This window comes from Zonotrichia albicollis, chromosome 10 (genome assembly GCF_047830755.1).
Source record: "Zonotrichia albicollis isolate bZonAlb1 chromosome 10, bZonAlb1.hap1, whole genome shotgun sequence".
NCBI lineage: Eukaryota > Metazoa > Chordata > Aves > Passeriformes > Passerellidae > Zonotrichia > Zonotrichia albicollis.
In genome coordinates, this window is record NC_133828.1 from 31502186 (window position 1) to 31526752 (window position 24567).

Sequence of the window (24567 nt, forward strand, 5' to 3'; positions counted from 1 at the left end):
ACTCTGTGTGCCAGGCCTCAGGATGTCTGCCCTACACCTACACATCTGCACATCTCTCTACTGGAGTCCCATACTGCTTCTGATTGACCTTGATCCAGGTTCTTAGGGCTCCACAACCATGGGGACATCAGCAGATGTCACCCATGCGCTGTGTCATGGGTGGGTATGGGGGTCCCCAGCACCCAGGTGGGAACCCTGGAGACCTGGGGCAGAGCAGAGTGAGTGGGGGAGGAGGACAGCCCATCACCTTTGCATCTGAAAACCCTCTTGCCCAAGTGGTTCCCTGCAGTGTGGTAGCAAGCCAGAGCTGTTGGCCAAGAGCTGTCTACTCTCCCCACCGTGGGATGGTGCAGGCAGTGGCTCACCCTGGCTGCAGCAAGGACACCCTTTTTGGGGATGGTTCCCCCCAAGAGAACTTGAACACCCCCACAGCAGCATTCCCCACCCTGTACCCACCCCCAGTGTCAATCTGGCAGTGACCGATGGATGACACAGAAGACACAGGGGTAGCAGAAATGAGTAGTTTTCCTCTTTATGGACCAGCCGCAAGAAAGACACATGTCAAACCCAAAATGCTGGGCAGCAGGACCTGCATGCAGGCCCTGGACACCCCGATAAGTCCAAGGGGAGGCAGCCAGGGCAGGAGGTGTCCCAGACATGGTGCCAGGGCTGCTGTGCCGCTCATGTGGCCTGCGGGTGCCTCTGCTGGTAGCAAATCAGGCAGCAGCGGCCGTGCTTGCCCATGTCCACGGAGCAGGAGTGGCACACCTTGCCCTGGCACAGCCTGCTGAGAGAGCAGGAGGTGAGAGCTGAGCCCGCACCGTACCAGAGCCAGCCCCCGTTCCCGTCCCAGCCCACCTGCAGCTGTACCGCCGGGAGAGGAGGCGGAAATCCTTGTGGCAGCGGGCACACAGCCCTGGGTCGCGGGGCACCGGGCCGGGCACCGGGCTGTCAATGCCCTCTGTCTTCTGCCACAGGGCATCCTTCTCCCTGCGGGAGGGGAGAGGTCAGCGCTGCCTTGGCCGGGGCTTTGGTGCCCTCCTCTGGGCAAAGGGGTGTGGGTCCCCTCGCCCTCGCCTGGAGTCCCCGGGGCTCTCACCGCAGCAGCTCCAGCAGCCGCCCCTTCATGTCGCGGATGAGCTCCTGCTGCCGTGCCTGCTCGGCGCCGCGCGTCGCCTCCCGCTCCAGGGCCTCCCTCTGCGCCCGCTGCAGCGCCGATGCCCAGCGCTCGCCGTCCTGCCGGGCCCTGCCGCGGGACAGCGCCCACACCGTCCCCCTGTCTGTCAGCTGCTCGTCTCTCCGTCCCTCCATGCATGCGGATAAACCTCCCGCCGCTGGTTCTTCCCTCCCTCGCTCCATCCCTCCTTTCCTCCTTCCCTTCTTTTCTCTGCTGTTGCCCATCCATCCTTAAGCTCTCTCCCCATCCGTTTTCCTACTGCCACCCATCCGTTTTCCCACTCTTCATCCTCCTTCTCCACATCCATACCCCTGACGTTGTGCCCACCCACCCATCTACTCACCCCAAATTCATCCCTGTGTCTCTCCATCCACCGTCCCATCTCCATTCATTCACACTGAATTGATCCCTCCTTCCCTCCCTCTATCTACTAACGCCAAACCACTCCAACTCTCTGCCCACCCACCCTTCCACCCACCTATCAGCCCCAAAGTGACCCCTCCCTCCAGTCCTCCCCCGTTAAACCTTTCCCTCTCTCCCTCCCCCTGCCGATCCCCAGCTGCTGTTTGGCCGTGTCCAAGCAGGACATCATTGGGAAACCCTCTGACAGGTGGAGATAGGAGGTCCCACTCTGGGGTGGTGGGTGGTGGAAGAAGGGGTCCCTGCCCGACCTGCTGAGCTCCTCCTGCAGCCGTGCCATCTCCTGTCGCTGGGCCTGGAGCTGCTGCCGGCTCTGCCACGTCTCCTCCTGCGCTGCGGCAGCCAGGCTGGCCAAGCGCTGGGGGAGAGTGGGGGCTCAATCCTGGATCCCAAACCCCACCCCACCACGGGATCCCCTTGGGCTTGCCCATACCATGGCCATGCTGGTGACCGAGCTGGGCTCCCCTTCTGCCTGGGGGACTCGTGGGGGCTCCTGGGGAGCACGGGCGAGTTCCAGTGCCTGCCGCAGCACCTCCTCCACGGCAGCCACCTCATCTGAGGTACCAGCATCCTTCGGCACGTCCGTCCGTCCTGCCGCCACCAGCGCTTCCTGGCATTCCTGCAGGCGCGATGTCAGCGCCGCCGCCTCTGCCCGCGCCCTGGCCAGCTGGGTGCCCCGCTCCTCTGCCACTTCTTGCCAGCTCCGTTCCTCCTCCTGTGCCCGTGCCAGTGCCCCCGGGTCCCCCGCTGCCACCGCTGCCTCCAGTGCCCGCTGCAGGAAGGCGTTGGTTTCCCGCAGAGCCTCCTCCTGGCGTGCCCAGAGCTGTGCCTGCCGGGCGCTGCCCTCCTCCTGCCGCCGCTGCCGCCGGTCTGCCCGCGCCAGCCGCGCCGCCAGCGCCCGGGCCGCCGCCTCCCGCTGCCCCAGCTCGGCCCGCAACTGCGACACCAGCGCCTGCAGGGACTCCTTTGTGCCACCCGGCTGCCTGGGCACCAGTGACAGGGACCCCAGCATGCACCTTGTGCCACTGGACAGTGGGGACATGCCAGCTGCTTTGCCAGCGCCATGTGCATCCTGCAGTTCCTCTACATCCACATCCTTCATCTCCTTCTCATCCTCCTCCAACTCTTCATGCTTCTCTTCCAAATCCTCCTCCAAGTCCACTTCCACATCCTCCGCCTTCACCTTGTTTGTATCCTTACTGTCATCCTCCTCCACTTCCTCTTCATCCTCTTCTTCCATGTCCTTCTTCACCTCCCCATCCTCTGCATCTTCCTCTATATCTTCCACTTGCACACTCCCTGCCTGCAGGGCAGCCCAAGTGGGTGGGCAGGGATGGGCTTGTGGCCCATGGAGTGCCACAGTGGGATGGCCAGTGCCATCAGACCATCCATGTGCCACAGTGCTGATCCTGTCTGTCTGCAGGGCTGTCTTTGCTGGGCTGCTCCTCATCACCGGGCTGGGCCGTACCAGTGGCCTAGAGGGGACACAGGGCTCAGGACTACTTGGTCACCACCAAGGTGAACAGGACATCACCACCCTCCATTTAGGCTCACTGGGCACAGCAGCCTTTAGGAATTTGGGGGGCAGCAGGGCAAGGGATCAGTGATGTTGGTGCCATCAGCCTGAGCACCCACAGAACACATGGCACTCATTGACCCAAGCATGTATGCTTGTGACAGTCTGTGTACACGGGTGTGTGGGCATCAGAACAGGTGTGAGTGTGCTGGAACAGCTGCATCCATGATGCCCCCAGAAGTGTGCCCAGGGCAAGGGTGTGCCAGCACATACGTGTGTTCCTGTGTGTCAGATGTCACAGTGTCATGGTGTTGCAGCAGGGACATACTCAAGCACAGGATGGCTCTCTGTGTGTACACATGCATATGGCATGTTTGCAGGCACAGGCAGGGTGTGCATGCTGGTGCCAGAGACTGTGCCCTCCATTGAGAGCTGGCACATCTGGAGTGCTGTGTGGGGTCTAGGGCAGTGGGGCAATGCACACGTGCTTCTCTGCAATGCTAAGTCCCAGGTGCCTCTGATGCCCTTGACATCCCCAGTGCTGCCAATGTCCCTGGTGCCCCCATTGTCCCCAAGCTCACTCAGAGAACATGGGCCAGGCGGTGTCCAGGTCACTTCTGTACAGAGCCAGGTGGAAGGTGACACAGTCCAGCTCATAGAGGCTGCCCAGGATCTCTGCTCGCTGTTTGGGGCTCAGGAAGGGGCTACGGGCGTAGTACCACTCGCTGCAACCACAAAACATGCATACCTCTGTGCCCTGGACAGGCACACGTGCCTGCAGCACCTCTGCTGACTGGGTGCTGCAGGGCACTGCCCACCCTGGCCATGTCCCCCACCTCCAGGAGCATGCCCTCAGTGTGCTCCTGCTCTCACCAGAGGCTCTCAGGGTCCAGGAGGCAGAGCTGCAGGGACTCTGCCAGCTGCCGGTGCACCAGGCAGTACCGCAGAAAGGCTCGGCCCCTGCCCACAGGGGTCTTCAGCTGTGGGGGAGAGGTGGTTATCCATCCATCCATCCATCCATCCATCCATCCATCCATCCATCCATCCATCCATCCATCCATCCCTGTCACTCCAGTCTGCCCCTCCACACACCTCCCTCCCAGCCCATGCAAGGAACGAGAGTCCCCAGGGCTCGGCCTGGAGTACAGTGGGGATCCCAGAGGGGACAAAACCATTTATAGCACCAGTGGGCGAATGCTTGGTGCCCAAGTGAGTGTGTGCCTGTGCAGAGGTGTGTGTGCACCCACAAGCAAGCAGAAGTTCATGTGTGTGCACAAGACCCTGGGATCCCACCAGCCCGTGCCCACCTTGTCCAGGGAGGTGACAAAGTGAATGCCTTCATGCTCCTGCCGGCACCGTGCCAGGCCCTGGCACAAGAAGTCCCAATAGTCCTTGCGCTGCCCAAAGAAGCTCCTCTTCTCCTTGAGGTCAAACTGGCAGAGGTACAAGCTTGAACTTTCATTTTTGGGAGTATCCTCAGCTCCCCCCAGCCTGTCCCCTGTGGGGCTGGAATCCAGCCAGCACCCCCAGCAGGATTGGTCTGGGTGTTCCTCTCTTCACTCCATACCTCAGTTTCCCTTTTTTAGCACATGTAATTACACATGTGGCCTAGGGAGAACCTGGTCCAGGTGGCTGGGGATGCCCAGGGCCAGACAATGCTGGGTGGGGTTACTCCATCCCCTGCATGGTTAACACAGGATCCCTTCTGCTGTCAGCTGTGCCTAAGGGGAAAGGAGGCAGGGGCAGCAGAGATGGAGGAGCAGCAGTACCTGGAGGAGGAACTCTAGCTGGGCACAGAGGCTGTGCAGCTCCCGGCTCCCGTCTGTCACCGGCATGTTCTGCTCCTGGTAGCTGCATTTCAGCTCGGCCACAGTCTCTGCGGGATGGCAGGGCTGGGCTGGCATGGCACCCTCTCCCATCCTACCCCTCTTCCCTCAACTGCCTCACAACAACCATCCTCGGGGATTCCTCATGGTGGATGAAATCATAGAATTCTAGAATCTAAGTTGGAAAAGACCTCCAAGATCAAGTTCAGTAATTAACCCAGTACTTCCAAATCCACCGTTAAACCATGCAGCCAAATGACACATCCACGCGTCTTTTAAATGCCTCCATGGGTGGTGACTCCACTACTTCCCTGGGTAGCCTGTTCCAATGCTTGATAAACATTTCCATGAAAATTTTTTTCCTAATATCCACTGTAAACCTCTCCTGGCACAACTTGAGGCAATTTCCTCTTGTCTTAACCCTTGTAACTGGGGGGAAGAGACTGACTCCCTCCTGGCTACAACCCTGCCCATATTCCCCCATTCATTTCAGATAGTTGTAGGGAGTGATAAGATCCCCCACAGAGCCTCCTTTTCTTCAGAGAGAAAGAGGAACTCGGGATGAAGGAGGGGTGCAGGGGGAGCAAGGAGCACGGCCACCTCCTGGGCACTGCTGGTTCCCAGGGGCTGGCAGTGAGGATGGGAGCAGGCAGCCGTGGCAGGGTTGGCACAAGGATTCTCTGGAGCACCCCTGGCAGTGACACCCCCCACTGCCCATGACTTGGGTGCAAAAAGGGATCTGGCACGGCCAGGGTGAGATGTGCCATGCAGGGAACATGCTGGCAGGGGGCTGGTTGGCACACTTACTCTGCAGGTCCTTGATGACACGGTTGAGCTCCCCTTCCCCTGCCATGGCTGCTCACTGGGATCTGCAGAGGCAGGGGCAGTGATGAGAGGTTCCAGGCTGGCACTCCCCTGGCACCCCCAAACTCTGTCCCAGAGAGAGTGTCTGCCCCCACAGCTCCACCCCACAGGGGTTTTAGGCAGGCTTATGCACCCCTTACCCTGCCCATGTTCCCCCACTACATAGGGCAGAGCAGATGGGGTGGATAAAGGTGTCCCATCCTGCACCCTCTCAGCTCTCCACGTGCCCTGCCCCTGTATGTCCTCAGCCTCTGCTCCCATTCCTTGGGGAGTTCCAGGGGCTGAGCCCACCACATCCCTTTTTTGTCCCTGTCCTTATCCCTGTCCCTGTTTGCCAGGATTCAGGATGTGGGTTTGGTGCAGGGGAAGTGCTGCTTTTGCTTCTGCTCTCGCTTCCCTCACTCTCATCACGAACAATGTGGGAGCTTCTGGGTAGTCGAGCACAGGGCACACCAGCCCTGATATGCAGCCCCCTAAGCTCAGCTCCCTAGGCAGAGCTCTCTGGCACAGCATGTTGACTGGACGGCTGGCATGGGATTTGGGTGAGCTGTGGGCATGAGGTGAGGGGCCTCAGGGCACAGTGCAGTGATTTTTGGGTGGGTGGCAGCTTGGTGACAGCGTGAGGGAAGTAGCCCATGGAGGTGGCAGGTCTGTGACTTGTCATTGTGGCTGGTGTGGGGCAGCACTTTGGGGCACGGGGTGTGTGTCCCAGCAGGGTGCACATGCACTCACAGGAGTGTGTGCACCGGTGTGCCCAAGCGTGTGAGTGCCCTGTGCCATCTACCATGGCACAGTGAGGGAGCAGGACACAGGTCTGAGGCTGCCCATGCTCCCATTCCAGTGCCCTTGAGAGACCTCGGATGAGCTATCTTTGCATCTGCCCACCCCACCTGTAGCTCAGTTTTCCCTGGGAAGAGAAGCCCTTACCTGTGTCCAGGAGCTGTGGGCTGCCCCGGGGCGGTTGCTGAGTGCTGCGGGTGAGCTGGCATGTCCCTGTGCCCACGCTGTGCCTGCCTGCTTCTCCTTTTGTACCTTGGGCAGGAGGAAGTGTGGGAGGTCTGAGGGGCTGCAGAAGCCACAGCCCGCCTGGCCCACATCACATCAGACACTGCAGCTTAGCCCCCAGCACCTGCCAGCTCCCTGTTTTGGGGGTTGCCAGCTCTGGGGAAAGGGTCAGCAAAGCAGATCCCCCTATGCAGCTTTTGGGGCAGAGGAAGGACAGTGTCAAACATGGGGGGACCATGATGGTCTCCAATAAGGATGGAAATTTGGAATGCTCTGAAGAACCTGCCCACTGTTTTTGTGGAGGGGGTCCAGGACCCATACTCTGCTAGAAGCAGCCAGCAGCAGACCCTGGCACAGAGGCCACCCCCATGCACAACAGCCCCTGGGCACAGAGACCCCTGCAGGAGCTGCAGCTCCTCCTAGCAAGGACCACAACCCTCCCCAATCATCTGCCCTCCACATGGGGGCTATACCCAGAGCCAGTGTGTAAGCTCTTTCCAGAGCATCCTGGACAAGGCTCCCTCTTGCTGGGGAGACCCCAGCCCAGCAGTGCACCTCATTCACTGTGCCTGGACCCTTGTACTGTGTCAGCCCTGTCCTGTGGGCTCCTTCTCGACTGGGGGCTGAAAACCCCTGTGAAGGGGATGTCAAAGGTGATACCAGCCTCTCCCACCAGTCTAGGCAGGGGCACCCACTGCCATCCTGTTCCCCACCACCATCTTGGTGGATGGCCACAGCGATGCCCATGTCCTATCCTCTGCCATGCCCCTCCTTGTAGAGCAGGTTGCCCTTACCTGTGTCACCTGGATGTCCTTGGGGACGCCCTTGTCCCCCCGGCCAGGCCTCGCTCGACACCAAAGTGAAAGTAGGAAGTGATGCTGAGTGGGAGCCTGGGCCTCCCAGCACCCTCCTGGCTCCCGGGGGGTGTTGGCCTGTAGGTGCAGCTGGGGAGCAGAGGGGAGCCACTGGCAGTACTCGGGGTGACCCCAGCCTCCTCAGCACCCCATTGCCCCGTGCCACCCTGCAGTGTGTGCTCCTGTGGGCATGGGGACAGCACCCCATATTGGATAGAGGTAGGGCAGGGTGTTGGGTGGCAGTGGAGCAGCAGCATCACCGTGTGTGCATGCGTGTGCAGGCGTGCATGTGACTGCACGTGTGTGCAGGCTGTGTGAGCACGGCTATGTGGCTGCGTGCGTGGGTGCAAGCTGTACACGTGTGGCTGGCAGGGGTAGAGGCTGAGAGGGCACCGTGTGTGCCCCTCATTGCACCACCCACGTGCCCCGTGCCAGGCACTGCAAGGGCAGGACCCCAACCCCTGCAGGGGGGACGTGCCCCTGCCCGCCGCGCCACTGCGGCAGCCTGGCAGCAGGGTCCCCTCTGCCTCCCCAGCCAAGGGCCAGGGCGGGGGTGCCAGGGCTGGGGGGGCAGAGAAGAACTCTCACCCATCCTTGGCGTGGGTGCAATTCAATTAACGAGGCCTGGCCCCGGTTCAGCACAGCCAATAAAGCTAATGGCCCCGCACAGGCCTGGCGCTGCCCGCCGGGCTGGGGGGGCAGGGGGGAGCCGGGGGCCATCTGCTAATTAAATGGGGGTGGGGGACCGTGGAGCCAGCGGTGATGTCACCTCCCTGAGGCTCACCGGCCCCCTCTGCCCTCCAGCCCTCTACCACCGCCAGGGTGCCAGACAGAGCTCTGGGGGACAGCTGTGAAGTGTGGGGGACCACCCAAACTTCCTGCACCCCCACCCTGCTGCTGCTGCTTGCTGGGAGGCTTCCCAAGGCAAATGCAATTAGTGCCCATGCCTGGCATGGCCGCTGCCCACGCTTGGCACCAGCAGCTGCCCCGTGGGGATGAGTCCTTGCCCGGCACCAGCACGGCGTCACGGCAGCTTACAGGGGCGCTGCTGCCTGCTGCTCTTGGCACCACCTCGATGGGCGCATGGGGGTGTGCGGTGCCCGGGGGCTGCACCCTGTTACTATGTTCCCTGCCCTGTGCAAGCCCCATGGCGGGGTGGAGGTGCCCGGGTTTGGGGAGGTTCCCCACGGTAATTCTGTGCCCGCAGCACGGCGTACCAGTTGGGCAGGCTTTGGGGAGAGACCCCACTGCAAGGGCACCGTGTGGGGAGTCCCTGATTGTGTCCTCAGGCTCCTGAGGAGAGGCTCGTTGGGATCCAAGGAGGACGGGCAGAGGGGAGGGAAGGCCCCCCCGCCCGTATGTAGGCGCTGCCACTTTGGGCTAGGGATGGGCGGACGGTACTGTAAGGAAACTGAGGCAGGGTCGGGGCGAGGGTCGCAGATTGAGCTGCGATCGAAACCGCCGTGTGCGACCTCCTGCACCCCCAAACCTGACGGCACTGGAGTGGGGGACCCCGTTAAGGTCTGACATCCACCCCAGGGATGCCGTGCCCGGAGGGCAGGCGAGTGAGCGCCGGAGGTGCCGAGCCCCGAGCCCTGTGTGCGGGAGGAGGAGAAGGAGGAGGAGGAGGAGGAGGAGGAGGAGGAGGGGGAGGAGGGGGAGCGTGTCGGAGCTGGCTCCCACCCAAGCACTGCAGGACAGGGGCGGGCACGGTGCTCCCTGCCTGGCTGCCAGCGCGCAGGCGACGCTGGGGAACCGGCGGGGGGGACAGGCCCCGGTGGGACCGCAGCCCCCCAGCACATCACTGTCGCACGGCCCCGTGCCCAGGGCTGGGCACGCCGGGGGCACTGCCCGGGCACCGGGGCTTGTTGCGGCCGGCGCACGGCTGGGTTCGGCCGCTGGTCCGAGCGTGCCCTGGGCAGGGGTCGGCCCCTGCACCCTCCCCCGCCGGGTGAGCCCCGGGCAGGGGCACCATGACCCGGCTGAGCTGGTGCTTTGCCACCTTGGTTGGCTGGGGGAAGTCCTTGGTGTCCTGCCTCCTGCCCCTCCGCGCCCGCCGCCGCCGGGAGGTAAGCGGGCATCGCCGGGCACGGCGTTAGGGTTAGGGGCGGCGGGGGACACGGGGCTGGGGGGCTCCGGGGTGCGGGGAGAGGGGCATGGGCTGCCGCTGGCCCTGCCTGCTCCGGGCAGCTGGGGGTTAAACCCTGCATATGCATGGCAGGGTGCAGGGCATGTCCTTTGTCCCTCCTTTTGCTCCCCCAACAGCGTCTCACTGTGACCCTCTCTTCCCACGCCCGAGGAGCCCTGCAGTGCCTGCCTGGAGAGGATCTGCCGTACAGCCTTTCATTCTAAGGGATCTGCTGGGATCCCTGTGTCCTTACAGAGAGACCGTAGAGGCAGGGGGTGTCCCTGTGTCCTTATAGAACCCACAAAGGGAACACTGTGCCCTGCATGAAGGGAGCCCAGTGGCCGTAAAACACCCCCCAAGTGAAATCCCTGTGCCCATAAAGTGGTCAGTGTGGGGGTTCCCTGTACCTGTAAACACCTGGCACTGGGAAGCACCATGCCCATAAAGTACCCAGTCAGTGTGGGCTCCTTGTGCCCAATGTGTGAGACCCTGTGGGGTCACTCTGTGTAGGGCACCTCTGGGCCTGTCAGCACCTGGCATGTGTGGGACCCATGTGCCAAAGGATTGCCCCACAAGACATCCCCGTGCCCATGCAGCACCTGCTGTGGGGACTCATTCTGCTCTGCCACCCAGGCTGTGCAAGCTGAGGCAGGGAGGGGGCTGGATCCCACTGCGCCACCCTCACATTGTTCCAGTCTTTGGGAAGCTGCCCCGTGCCTGGCAGGATGGCATGGGACATTTCAGCTGCACCATGCCAGAAAAGCAGGTGCCAAAGCCACTGCTGGGCAGTGCCTGAGGGAGTCACTGCAGGCTGGTGACAGTCCAGTATATGCCAGGACAGGGACACAGCCTGGAGGAAGGAGAGGCCTCTGACTGCTTGGGGACCCCAGAGCGCGCCGGGGACGCAGGACCATGAACTGATGGGAGTAGAACTGGGGGGTGGTCAGGGCTGTGGGTGGGTGGGTGGGTGGTATTGGTGAGATGTGGGTTGGTGGTTGTGCAGTCCTGTGTCCAACACTTTGTCTGTGTGTTTTGGATATGGGTGTGAGGATGCGGACTTGTGGGGGGCTGTAGCACACGTGTACCTGTGCATGTGTGTTCATGGGCATGCAGGTGGGGCTGAGGTGAGAGTGAACTGCAGCTCACACGGGTGTGGGTGCACAGGAGGTCTCAATGGAGCTGCCATGGGGTGTGTGTCCCCTAACACGTGTGTATGCTGGGGGCAGCAGCAGCAGAGCTCTCTGTTGGTGTGAGCTGTTACAGAGGGGTGTCTTGGACCTTTCTGTGATGACAGGTACCCACACACGTGGGACCCATGCATCATGTGTGACATGGGCTGTGTGTGTGGTGTACATGACTGTGTCCTGGCATGTACACGGGGGGGACATGTGTGATGTGTGCATGTGAGAGCACACATCACACATGAGCAGTGTGCAGACACTGTGCTGGAAGTGGGTGTGGGGGCCTTGGGGATGTGGTGACCCCAGGACACAAAGGAGTCCTGCCAAGGCTGGCCCTGCACTGGGAGTGCATGCCTACACCAGTAGAACCCGTGCAGGAGTCCCTGTGCTAAGTGACCCCGTTTGTGTCCACCTGCTGAGAAAATGAGCCTAAAATGATGGTGATGGGCTGTGTCCCTGCGGCCACCCTGTCCCTGTCGCATGACCCTTGTCCCTGCCCTTCTGAGGAGCCTGGGATTGTCACAGCAGTGAATGGGAGGAGGTGATTTATGGGGGGGTGTGGACGCCTCTCCACCGGGGCTTTCATCTTGTGAGCAGTAAAGAGGTTGATTAATAAGGGCTGTAATGATGGGGAGGGGGGTGGGCAGGGGTGGCTCTTTGCTTGTTTGGTGCTGTGAGCAGCATCAGTCCCCTCTGCCCCTGGATCTGGTTGGCATGGAGAGGTGGAAAGTGCTGTTCTCTGTCCCAGCTGGCACATCCCCACAGGGGTACCACTGCCCTGGGCTGGGTGAGCACATCATAGAGGTGGGGTGGAGGGCAATGGGACAGGGATATTTTGGGGAGGGGATGCTGCACTTTGGGAGCAGCCAGATGCAGCCCCAGTCTCTGGGAAGGGCAGCCTACCCCCATCCCACCCTGCCCTTCCTTCTGAGCTGGCAATTTTATGCAGAGTATGGATGGGAAACCGAGGCATGGGGACAGGGGCATTACAGTGCCCACGTCCTCTTCTCCATGCCCAGGTTTCCATGCCAGCCTTGGCTTGTCCTGTCGGTGTGTCCTTCCCCCTGGCATGTCCCGCACCCTGACTCACACTCTCATGGTCACGGCCAGCTGAGCACAAGTTTCCAGGCTGGAGCCGGAGTCAGCACTGGAGGAGAGAGGGGGAACCGTGTGTCGCACGGCCAAGCCCCCCAGGAGGGGCTGGAGCACCCCCTGCCAAATCCATTTCCGTCAGGGCCGCAGGCTGCCAAGCCGCTCTCCGTCCCTCCCGGAGCTTGTCCCCCCTCGCTGAGGCCCTCCAGCTCCGCGCATGGATGTCCGCTGATCCCTCCCCGTCTCCCATCCCGGGACCACCCAGGGGACTCGGCTGGGCATGGGGGGGGTGCATCCCGCCGCAGGACCCGCCGGAGGCCGGAGGAGGGATGAGGGTGACGTGGGTGGCGGGTGTCCCCCGGTCAGCGGAGGAAATGGATCCCAAATGTGTGTGAGTGGGGAAGAGGGGGCCTGGGACACGCACAGCCCCGCTCCGGGCCCCCGCAGCCCCTCTGCTGGCGGTGGGGGGGTGTCCCAGACGCCTCCGACCGACTCGATTGGGGCGCTGCGGGCTCGGGGGGGCTCCGCCGCTCCCCCCTCCCCCGGGCGGAGGGGCGGCGAGGGGCCGGGGTGGGGCGGGCGGGCGGAGCGAGGGGCCGGGGGCTCGGCCGGCGGGGACGCGCCGCGGGCAGCATGACCGGGCTGTGCCTCTCCTGCCTGCTCTGGGTACGAGCCGCGCCGGGGGGAGCAGCGGTGGGGTCGCGGAGTGGGGCCGCTCCCGGCAGCGGGCGGAGGATGGGACGGGATGCGCGGGCAGCGGGACGGAGCGGGGGCGATTGCACCGGGACGGGCGGACTGGGAGCAGGGGGAACTGGCAGGGCTGGACCGGCACCAGGACCGGCTCGGGGGGAACCGGGACGGAGCGGAGACCGCTAGGGACGGCCGGACATCGCGGTGGGGCTGGGGGACCGGAGCGGGAGCGGGGCCGGGAGGAGCCCGGGGACTGTGGGGAGCGGAGCGGGAGCCAGAGCCAGCCCGAGAGAGAAGTGGCGGTGGGCAGTAGGCTGGGGCTACACGAAGAGGGGGGACCGGGCTGGGATGCGGGACATACTGGGCTGTAGAAGGATCTGTGTGAGGAAGGGTTGTGGGCTTGGGGAGGATGGGAGGCTGATCCCCCACGATGCTCAGCCTGCGTCACTGGCGGGGGGCTCCACCATTCACTGGGGCAGAGGATCTGCTACTTCACTGAAGGGAAGGGCAACTCAGAAAACTGGGGGGGGATCCAGTTAGGTATTGGGGTTTGGGGCTCTGCATTCTCCCCAGTCACCGAGTCCCGGTGCCCAGCGGGTTGCAAAACTCTGGGTGGACCTGAGCCTGAACACTGCACCCAGGTGTCCCGGTGCCCTCCACCCATCGTGGCTTTGCAGCCTCAGGGGAACTGGGTGTCACAGGTTCCCCCCCGCCACTGCACTCTCTGCAGTGCTGGGCAATGAACCCAGGTCTCCTAGCTCTTGATTAACTTGGCATCTTTGTCTGGTGCCTCTTCCAGCCCAGGACACCTGGGTCCCCTTCCAGCCTCCTTTGGTCTGCATGTTGGCGGGCCCCATGGCCAGGGATGCCTTTGCACCCCTGCTCCTGCAGCATGTGGGTGCTGGTCCCTGGAGCTGGGTACCCATGGGTGGGTATTCAGGAGATGTGCCCAAGAAGCCTTCCAGCCCATGCCCGTGCATCCCCCCAACAGTTTCCAGCCTTGGGGGCAGGGAGGCTAATTGGGATGCTGCCAGTATGGAGCTGGGACTGGATTGTTTTGTGGGATGGGCTGGTTCCCTGGCTGGCAGAGTGGCACTGGGTGGGCAGAGTGCCTCTCCAGCAGCAGGGTCCTGGGGGGGCATAGAGCTGGGTGCTGGGTTGGTCCCCCTCTGGCACAGTGATGGTATTGGCAGTGAGACAAACAGAAGAGACTCTGGGGGTGTGGGAATCAAAGGACCAGCTCTTTCACTAGTGAGGATAATTGCTGTTAATGAAGCCATGGAGGCCAGGGCAGAGCGGGGGGTATGTGCATGGGAGATGTGTCGGCATCCCTGTGCATCCCAGAGGGTCCCTGGGAGCGGGGGGCAAGGCCTCTTCCCGGGGCACCCTGCAGCAATGATGCTGCTTTGCATATGCAAAGGAGCTCATGGCATCATTAGGTCTCACTGTCACCCAGCAACTGCGGCGTGGGAGCCCCTGTCCTGGGGGAGCTTTTCCCACGGCTGCCGGGTGGGTGACGCCATGTCTGAGCACACACACGTGTGTGTGTGTGTGTGTGTGTACACCCAGCAGGGTGGCACTAGCTCTAGGGGCTGCCAAGGCACCACCCGTGAGTGGCCCTGTGGGAGCAGGTGCCCAGGGACTAGAGGCTTGCAGGCACATGAACAAACCCGTGTGAGTGTGTGCACGGTGGCACATGGAGCTGCGTATGGGAGCAATGAGCGCGTGCCACTGCTCTGCTGTGGCTGCTGGGGACATGTGTGCCTGCAGGTGTGCGTGTGCACACAGGGTGTGCATGTGCAGCACCCTCACAGCCCCTGGGGGGTTTGCACACACACAGAGGCGTGCAGTGCACATGGATGGCCCACCTCCTGTCTCTGTCTGCACTGGGGAAACTGAGGCAGAGAATTTTGTGGGGAGGTACCCGGCTCCCTGACACTTTGGCACCATCCCTTTTGGCTCTGGTGCAGTGGGCTGGAGGAGAGCGGGGCGCCAAGGCAAGGGGGGGCCGCCGGGCCTCTGCTTAATCTCATTAGTCTTGGCATGAAAAGGCGGATTTACAGGGGCTCACGTCTTCATCTGGCAGCGGGTGGGTGGGCAGGGCTGGCATGCTGCCAAGGGTTGCCCCCCTCCAAAAACAGTCAAATGGGAGTTTAGGAGGATCACTGGCTGCCTGCAGCTGTGCCAAGACCCCTCCCCGTCCTCAACCCCCATGCATGAACACACACAGTTCATGCTTGCACAGTTTGGATCCATCCTGCACTCAGTCACACTCGTGGCATCAGCTTCCTCTTGCTGTGGGTTGTGCCAGACAGGGTGGGCATGGCTGCTCATGCTCAGGGGGCTCTGTGCCCCCTTTACACCCTTCCAATACACACCTCAGCACACGCTGCCTGGCATGCACCCCAAAACACAGCATGACAGCGAGACACCCCCAGCGTGGGCACCCTACTGGCAGCACTCGCACGTACTCGGGTGTGCACATAGGTTTTTGTGCACATATCTGTGTATCCACACACGTGCAAATACATGCATGTATTATCTACACGTTTATCTATGCACATTCACATGTGCGCACAAGTTTGCATGCACACATGTGCATTCAAGAATTTTTACCCCCTGTGAGTGCAGATATACACAGCTGTGCCCACACACATGTGCTCACAGAGACACTTGTGCATGGGTATGTGCCATGTATTCACAGGGACACACAGAGATGTACCAGTATGCTGGGAGCACGAGTTTGCACACATCTGTGCATGCACACACATGTATGTGCTCACACACATGCATGCACACAGCTGTGCAAGCCTCTGTATGTGCTCACACAGCACAAACAGCATGGACACACACATGCACATCTGTGCACACAATCTGTGCGTGCATACACACGCACATATACGTGCACATGCACAGATGTGTGAGCACACAAGTGTGTCCATGTGTGCACACACAGAGCCTGCACCGCCAGGGGGCGGCAGAGACTATTTAAATGGGTGGAGGCAGTGCCCCACCCCCCTCCCCTGTACCCCCTATCCCCACTCCATATCCCCCATCCCTGTACCCCCTATCCTGTAGCCCATTCCCATACTGCTGCAGAGGACACGGACACAGGTGAAGATGTGTGGGGGACATGGGAGGAGGATGAACTGCTGCTCAGGGGAAACAGGCAGGTCAGAGCTGAGTGTCTGGGACTTGGTGCCACCTTGTTCCCGCTGACGAAGCCCCGTGTTCCCCCCAGCCCCAGGACCTGGAGGCTCCTCCAGCACACTCCTTCAAGATGACAAGCTTCAAGAAGGTGAAGGCCTGTGGGATCTGCCGGCAGGCCATCACGCGCCAAGGCAGCACCTGCAGAGGTGAGCTGGGGCTGTGGGAGCGCGGGTGCACGTGCCAGGGAGGTCAGGATATGGGGGATGTGTGTGTATGCCTGCATGCACAAGGATCTGAGTGTGGGAACCTGTGCCAGACTGTGCACACACACATGTGTGCCTGTGCGTTAAGAGGGAGAGCTGTGGCTGTGAGAGAGTGTGTGTGGTGCCTTTGTGGGTAGGAAGGTGGCTGGGAGGCCAGGGTGGCCCATGGAGACGCTGAGGTGTCACACGTGTACGTAGCCATGTGTCAGCTTTGTGCACGCTCAGTGAGTGTGCAGCGGCCACCACGTGTGTGTGCATGGGTGGGGGTCTGTGCGCGTGGGTGGGGGTCTGTGCACACTCGTGGGTGTCACCCTGAGCCGTGCTCGCTGCCCATGACACCCAGTGGGTCACAGGTGGGGCCGCCTGCTCTCGCACGTGTGCGGTGTCGCTGAGCCCCGTGCTAGGGGCGGACAGAGGAAACGGGAACAATGAGGCTTCCTGTGCTGCAGGAAACGGGCCCGAGGGGAACAGGGATTGGGGTGCGGCTGTGGCCGTGCTGCGTGGGGACCCTTGTGTCCCTGGGGATGGGACATGTGTGTTTGCAGGGCTACTCAGGCAGCATAGTGCTGCCCTGTATGTGTCCCAGCAGTGGCAAACAATCCTGCACTGCCCATGAGCACGTGCCCTCCACGGGGCATGGGTGAAAGTGTGCAGCAGCAGTGCACAGGAAGGAGGGAGGGAGCACAGGCAATGGCAGCACCCCTGGGGTGTTCTCAGTCATGCCTGTGTCCATGAGAGGCCCCATGAGACCTGTGTGTGCATGGTCTGCCTCCATGCTGTTCACCCTGGGCATGGGGGCTTGCACTCACACACACTCACTGGCTCGTTGGCAGCATGTCTATCCCAGAGCCACATTTTGTGAGCCTGCTCCTGTGCTGGTGCCACCTGGAATGTGTGTGCACAGTGCGAGGTGTGGGCGTCCCTGCACGCATGTGCACGTCCTGGCAGTGCCCAGTGCCAAGGTGCTCTGTACCCTGCAGTGCTGGGTGCCCCTCCTTCCTGCCCTGCATGTGGGGTGCCTGCAGGCTGCCCCCTGGCACTGCTCCCCCTCCTGCCTCCAATAACCCTCTCTCCCTCTCTCTCCCACAGGCTGCAAGCTCTCCTGCCACACCAAGTGCCAAGCCAAGGTAAGGCAGTGTCCTGAGATGTATCCCAGCCCTGCCTGCGGGTGCTGGGGACTCAGAAGGGAGGATGCCGTGGTCCATGCCAGCTGATCCCACTGGATGGGCATCCAAATGGGCTGGTGGCTCTCGGCTGGTCATGGTGGCAGGGGTGTCACCACTGGGTGAGGCTGACAGTGCCATCCTGCTGCCTGGTCACTGACAGCATGTGCCTGTCTGTGTACAAGGCTGGGATTTGGAGTGCAGCCCTTGTCAGAGCAGACCAGCAGGTATCTGTGCCCCAGTGCCTGGAGCGGGGTGCCCTTTGCCAGGGTGAGTGCTGGGCACGTGGGTGCCATGCGCCGTGGCTGAGCTCTGCCAGCTGCGTGCACACAGGCTGAGCAGCTCTGCCGATGCCCAGCCAGGGGCGGATCTTGCTGGCAGGAGACAGAGGATGCCCAGCGGTGTCTGTCTATCCAGCTGCTGCACCAGCAGAGGGGGACCCTACTGCAACCCAGGTTCTCCGAGGAGCGGGAGGTGGGCACGGTGCCCATTACTGTGCTGCCGGGGCAGGGGAGGCTTCGTGTTCTTAATCCCTGGGGAGGCGTGTATGCCAGCTATCTCTGGGGCTGGCATCCTGGGCGGGAAGAGCCTGGCATGCCCCAGGCAGACAGCGTAGGCTGGGACATGCCTGTTCCCGTGCCCATTGCCTGTGCCCAGCTGGGCAGGGAGGGAGAAGGAAGGGAGGGTGCTGTGCCAGGGGCTGGACACACGTTGGGCTTTGCAGGGTGCCATGGTATGGGTGGTGGTGCAGGGCAGGCACTGGCAGCAGCCCTGGCACCGAGCCTCAGCTGGGCTCCTGGGGGAACTGGGGACTGTGGGGTACCCTGGGCCTTGTATGGGCTGGGCAAAGGTGACTGGGAGGTTTTTTAGTGGAGCTGTGCCAGCCCCAGGACACTGTGTCACCCCGGGCAGCCTGTGCCAGGAAGGCTGAGGCCAGGGAAGGTGGCTTTGCCGGGGTGCTGTGGGGAGAGCTGGGAGGGGCGTGCAGGACGGGATGCCTGTGCTATGGTGGCAGGGAGCATCTGCCAGTGGTTTCCAGGCAGGAGGGAGTGTCAGGAAGTGTGTGTGTCTGGGTGTGAGCCCGGTGGGGATTCTCTGATGCCTGACAGGGGGCTGTTCACCGAGAGGGGGGTCATACCAGGCTCCCAGCATCTGGCTGGGCTGTGCGCATGGGCTGTGTGCAGCTCGCTCTCCCGGCCGGCTGCATTTCATTAGCCTCCATCACCCTTCCCACGCTCGCTGGAAGCTGGAGCCCCCTCGGTGGGGCCAGCTAGCCGAGGGGTTTGCTGCTGGGGGGAGCGTGCATGGGGCCAGGGCCAGGGGCCTTGTGCAGAGCTCCTTTGGGCCAGCGCCCAGGGAGGGGCTCCTCCGGTCGGGCAGATGGCCAGCTGACTCACACGCCAGCCTGTTATTGTAGGGTCTCCGAGGAGGGTGCACGTGGGGAGGGGGCTTGGCATGAAGCAAAAATGGCCTCTTGTTTACCTGAAGTCCCTCATGTTTAACCCCTGCACTTCCAGGATACTTTGGAGAGGGAAGACGAATGCACCCCCAAAGAGCTGGCAGCTGCCCCCTGCAGTGCTTCCTCTTCCTGCCCTGGATATGCTGCCAAAGTCCTGGTGTCCCCTGGCTCTGGTGTCTCCTGGCCCTGGAGTCTGCCCCACCATGCTGCTGGCAGTGTCTGCTCTTTGGTCCCCACATTTACCTCCCTGGCACTCTCTCCACCTCTTTGTTCTGCCCCGTAGCATGGCCAGCTCCCAGCCAGCTGCATCCTAGGGGAAAGCCCCCACTTGCAAACCTCAAATGGACCAGGTGTAGGGGAGTGGGAGAGATGGGGGTGTAAAGAGTTGTACTCCTGGTAATCAGTGTGGGGTGCTAGGGGGTACCATGAGTGTGATGGGGATAAAGGGAGGGGGGCACTGGAGTGTATGTGGGGATGCCTGGGAGCTTTTGAGGTGCTAGTGAGCGCCCCCTCCATGAGAAGGCAGTGAGCAGGCAGAGCTGTAGCAGGGAGGGCAGGACCTGTGCCCTGGCAGTGACCTGCATCCCTCAAGTTTCCATCCTGCCTGAAAGACAGTGGGGCAGCAGTGGTGGAACCCAGTGCCCTGTGCTGGCAGTGATGCTGGTGGGATGCCTGGTGCCCGTGGGTGGCTGTGGAGGGGCCAGGGCAGCTGCACACTCATCAGCTGGGAAGCACAACTCTGTTCCCATGCCCATGTAAGGCCCTTCTTGCGCCCTGTGCCTCTGCTCAGGGATTTTTCCTTGCTTAGAAAACCTCCCTCCCTCTCTCGGAGAGGGACGGTTGGATGGATGGACACTGGTATGTATGTGACACACACAGCCTGCCCCTCCCTCCCTCCCTGCACCAAAACTGCCTGCCCAAAGCTGCAGGGGTGTATCTTCCCTTGAAAAGCGGGGAAACTGAGTCACCCTGCCTGTGTGGGGGCAGCAGGAGGCAGGGAATATGGTGTGGGGTGCAATACCTCTGTGCCTGCGTTCAGGCATGGGTGAGCCTGTGTCGTGGGTGGCATGTGCTGGCAGTGGCACAGCCAGGATTGTGGTGACACTGCTTTCTGACCGAGGAGAAGCTGAGCAGTGGGGCCATGCAGGCACGTCCCAAATCAAGGGATATCCTAGGAGTGTCTGTGTCCCCCGGGATGCCCTCACTCTGACTGTGGCCAGCTGCTGGTTGGAGAGGCTGGGAAAAGATGGGGGACTGTGCTGCTTCCCGTAGAGGGAGCTGGCCCCACGACGGATGGTTTGGCTGGGGGACAGGGAGCGCTGTGGCGTTTGGCTGCCGGATCGGCTGGCGATTGCTGGTGCTTGGTTCTGGGAAATGGCGCCTGTGCCAGCCCCCGGGCCTGGCCAGGCTCCAGCCTGCCACACAGGGGCCCAGCAGTGCTGGGGGAGTGGGGGTGCTGGGCTGTGCCAAGAGGGGAAACTGAGGCACATCACATAGCACGGGGCAAGGGGTCTAGGTGTTGTCCCCCCTGTGTCTCTTCCTAGGGAGCTGAAAGTGTGCATTGGAGCCATGCCAATGCACGTGTTTGTGTGCCTGTGTATGTAAGCATGTGTGTGTGGCTGTGTGTGCTCACAGATGCATGCACGAGTGCATGGGCTGCAGGAAATGCACGTGTGTGCAAGAACACCCATCTGTGTGTGTGAGCACGCTCGCACACAGGCGGGTGGTCACATGCATGTGCTCCCCATTCGCTGCCATCCATCCCCGCTGGCCTTGTGCCAGGCCTGGGTTGTTTTTCAAGTGCCCCCTGTGATGGGGCTCCGGGGGGGGCAGGTTTGTCCATCATTAAACCGGGGCTGGAGCAGGGCCAGGGCCAGGCAGCGAGGCATGTCCTGGCCAGAGCAATCGCTCCCAGCGCCCGCGGCGGTGATGGGGCCTTGGACGGCTGCAGGACCCATGGCAGGGCCTGGTGGTGGGGGTGAGGGGGTGTGCCCCCCGCCAGCTGGTGCTGGGAATACCCCCTGCTTGTTAAGCAAGTCAGAACTAGGAAGGGAAACTGAGGCAAGGGGTGGTTGGACACTTCCAGGAAGGCTTGACTCCTGGTGAAGCCATGCCATGGCCAGGGGCCCAGGCAGTGTTGGGGGGTATGGCCAGGCCATGTATTGCAGGTTCCTGGGGTCTGCAAGGAGGGGACATCCATGTCCCAGCTGTGGAAGACTCTTGTAATGGGACTTGTGTCTGTGCGGTCCCTGCTCCCTGCCCCAGCCACTCTGCTTCCTCCCTGTGCTGTGGAGGGGATGATGACGTTCTGGTCACAGGGGAGTGCCCGTCAGGTCCCTGTCCCTGATGGCCCCGTTCAAAGCCACCCCCCAGAGCTTTGGCACAGGTAATTAGCAACACCCCTGGTCTCCACAACAGAGGGGGCGGTGCGTGGGAGGGAAGGAATCGAGCAGGAATACGTCCTTGACCCCAGTATGGGCCCAGCTGGGGTGGAGGGATGGGGAGCTGTGGGGCTCAGCCCTGCCCCAGTACTGTGCCAGGTTGTATTTGTGCAGCAGGTCCTGGAGGGGCTTTTATTGTTTTTTTTTTTCCTCTTTCCTTTTTCCCCCTCTTTACGTCACTGCCCAAATATTCGGCCTCTCAGCTCCAGTGGGGGGCCGGCTCCGCTGCTGGGAGAACTTGGGGCTCTTCCCTGCACCCTCGGGGTGCTGCACGTAGAGGATGGGCAGGGGAGAGGGGATGCTGGCACTGCTCATGCTCGCTGCACTGCTGAGCATTGGCCTGGACTGGCCTGGGAGGGGTCAGATGAGGCCGTGGGGACCACCAGCCTCCCTCCTTGGCAGCTCCTAGGGCTGCATCCATCTTCCCAGAGCCCTGTCATGGTGGGAAGCAGGGTCCAGGCCTGCCTTATTTCCCACTGATTTTCTCCCTTCCCAGAGCAATTTGCATCCCCCATGGCCACTCCTCCTGATACCTGCCCTGGGAAGGGTGCTGGGTCCCTGGGAACTCCCAGGACCCTCCAAGAGGTGTCAGTGATCCCAAAACAGCTGAAAAGTGTGGCTCAAGAGGGGCTCTACAGACCCTGCACTGGGGCTTACCTCCTTGTTCTTTAATCCCTGGAGACAAACCATACCTGGGTGCCTGGTCCCCAGGTCTCCTTTCTTCCACTGACATTGGGGGTAACAATGCTCAGGGGTGTTTGTTTTGGGTCACAGAGGGGCTGTTTCATGTGAGGGTTGGTTTGTCTGGGGGGGCTGGGAGTCACTGGAACCACTTTGCAGACCGCTGGGCTTGCTCCCACTGGCACTTTGACCCTATGGCTCCGGGAGATACTTTGGCAGCTGTAGTTCAAGGATGTTGTCAGGACTTCTCTGGCCGTGTCCTGTGAAAGGGACACGTCATGTCCCCAGGGGACATTTCCTGTCACTGCCCCGGGGACCAGGACAGGGACGAGGAGCTATCAGTGCCCTTTGCTCACCCACTCATTTCCATCCCATTCAGTTGATGATACTTTCCCATCTGGCCCCAGCTCTTCCTCTGCTGATGTTTCCCAGGGCCTGGGAGCCATCCTGTGGCCTCCTCCTGAGGAGTTTGGGCTCTGGGGCCTGTGCAGGGGTCTGTGCAGGAGCTGGGCTGGGGTCCACGCTGTGCACTGCTGGTGCAGGATGTTCTTTGCCCCTCCATCCTTGTGGCAGCACTCCCATCTTTTTGGGATGCCTGGTTTTTGTGGGCTGTGGGGATGGTGGGACTTGTTTAGGGGTGTCAGTGGATCCTGGCCATGGGGTTTTGTCCCTAGAGTGGTGGCTGTTGGGATCTGACCCTGTGCTGTTGGGTTCTGGGGAGGGTAGAGGGGCTGGCTGGTGCTTGCTTTGGAGGGGGATGAGGAGATGCTCTCCAGAGATGTTTTGCTCTGGTGCTTTGTCCTTGGCAGCAGGAAGGGTCCCCACAGTGCCTTTTGGTGCTCCCATCCCATGGCACTGTTGGGTTGCTGTGGAAGCTGAGGCATGGAGGGACTGGGAAAGAACTTGAATTGGAGTGTACTCACAGGGGTGGTGTCCCTTAGGGGGACTTGGGGGTGGGCAGTGGGAGAGCCCCTTTGCACAGACCCCTCCCTGGTGACTTTTGAAGGGATGGTGAGGTAGGAGGGGTGTTGGGGTCCTGCACAGCTCCAGCAGAGCCAGTTCCAGCCTTTTGGCTGAGCCCACGGCTTCAGGACGGAAATGCAAACAGGAACGGGGAGGCGTTGGGTGAGAAAATGTCAACAGCCCTGGGCCGGCTGCCTGGCTCACGCCTGCCTGGCCAGCTCGCCACTCTCTGGGCTGCTGCTGGTGGGCTTCCCCTCTTTGCTGGGGGGTCTCCTGGCACTGAGCACTTGCTTGTTCACCAGGGCTGTGGCTGGGTTGCCCCAGGGGCAGCAAGGGAGACCGGGGCTCCATCCATCAACATGCAGCCCCCCGAGGAGGAGGAGAAGGAAGGAGGAGGAGGGGAGACAGGAGGAAGGCGAGGGGGATGCTGGGCACACTCCAGGTTTGGGACAGGCAAGCTGGGACTGGCATGACCTTAGGTGCCAAGGGACAGACGGGGCTTTTCCAGCATTTTGGCTTTGATTTTTAGTTGAGAGGCAGGCTGATAAATCTCCACATCCTCTCCAACGCTGGGGCTGCGGGACACCCGAGGACCATTAGCTGGGCACTTGGTCCCGCATATGGCAGGGGGGCCCCAAGTTGTGCCAGGGGGTGCCAGGCAGGCCCCAAGCAGGGCCCCACACACCGGTCCCTGCCACCCCCCCGCCAAGGGCACCGGGACGCCGGTGGCGTCACGCGGGGCGATAAGGCCCCGACCCCGCTGCTCCCCGCCGCCCGCCGTGGCCCCTCGGCACCGGCTGCCAGGGGCTTTGGAGGCGGACGTGGCCGAGGTGTGGGGGGGATAATTTTTGTTTTTTGGGGGGTGGGGGGGGGGTCTGCCCACCTGCCGGCACCCCTACCCCAGGGCCAGCTGCTCGAGTCAGGCTCCCGGTTGCCTTTAAGGGCGTTTTTGGGGGAGGCGAGGGGAGCGGTGCGGGGCCGGACTTGGAGCGCGCCGTGCAGCTGGGGAGAGGGAAGAGGAGAAGAAAGAGGGAGAAGAAGCGAGAGAAGGGAGAGGAGCGGTGGAAAAAGCCGACCGGGACCCCATTCCTCCCCAGGGCCGGGGCCGGCGCCCCGGGCTCCCCAGCCCCCGGCCGCCCCGGGGGTGCGGAGGGGAGCGGGGAGCCGGCGGAACCTCCCCGCGCCCCTCCATCGCCGGGGTCCCGCTTCTGGGGAGCGAAACCCTGCGGCTCTCCCCCTCCTTCCCTCCCCTCCCTCCTCCCTCCCTCCTTCCTTCCTTCCTTCTCCAGGCTTGGCCCGGGGAGGGAGGGGGGCTCTGCCTGCAGTCTGCCTTCACTCCTGCCCGCCCGGGCGACGCCGGGCTCCCGCCTGCCCCCCGCGGCCCCTCCGGCCGCCCCCCGCGCCCCCCGGGCCAGGTGAGGCTGCGGTGCCGTCCCTCTCGGATGTAGGCAGGCGAGACCCCGGATGGATTTCGGGAGCGTCATGAACCAGGTACGGGCGGGAGGTGAGGGCGCAGGGTCCCCAGGCCCCCCGGGAGGGAGGGTGCTGCCGGGGGTGTCATCTCTCCAGGGGGCGGGGGCCACGCGTGATATCCGAGCGGTGATGGGGTGGTGCGTGGAGGGGGGGTGCTGCCACCCGGTGTTGGGGGGTCCGCAGCTTCTGTCACCAGAGGGGGTCTCGGGGTGCGGGAGGGG

The 24567-nt window shown here is 62.3% G+C and overlaps 2 protein-coding genes across 17 annotated transcripts in view; one reads left to right on the forward strand and one right to left on the reverse strand.

The window, feature by feature from the left end:
* Positions 1–606: 606 nt before the first annotated feature.
* Positions 607–7668, reverse strand: RUFY4 (RUN and FYVE domain containing 4). Its single transcript, XM_074548678.1, is given in 12 exon segments — positions 607–800; positions 803–990; positions 1100–1246; positions 1849–1955; positions 2031–3072; positions 3695–3838; positions 3987–4093; positions 4421–4546; positions 4883–4989; positions 5747–5808; positions 6731–6835; positions 7603–7668. Coding segments are annotated over 10 exon segments (2133 nt in total). The 5' UTR covers positions 5793–5808; positions 6731–6835; positions 7603–7668; the 3' UTR covers positions 607–681.
* A 1730-nt stretch (positions 7669–9398) lies between these two features.
* The window catches only part of TNS1 (tensin 1), a 66192-nt gene continuing 51023 nt past the window's right edge, over positions 9399–24567 (forward strand). For 8 of the 16 annotated variants that reach the window (XM_074548692.1, XM_074548695.1, XM_074548699.1 and 5 more), the window contains exons 1-2: positions 15995–16109; positions 17256–17293. In XM_074548692.1, coding sequence (XP_074404793.1) covers positions 16034–16109; positions 17256–17293 — 114 coding nt within the window. In that variant the 5' untranslated portion in view covers positions 15995–16033. Of the gene's footprint in view, positions 9732–12199; positions 12455–12638; positions 12730–15778; positions 15868–15994; positions 16110–17255; positions 17294–23086; positions 23704–23779; positions 24365–24567 lie in introns of those variants that run through there. The other 8 variants (XM_074548707.1, XM_074548709.1, XM_074548696.1 and 5 more) reach the window with 7 other exon arrangements.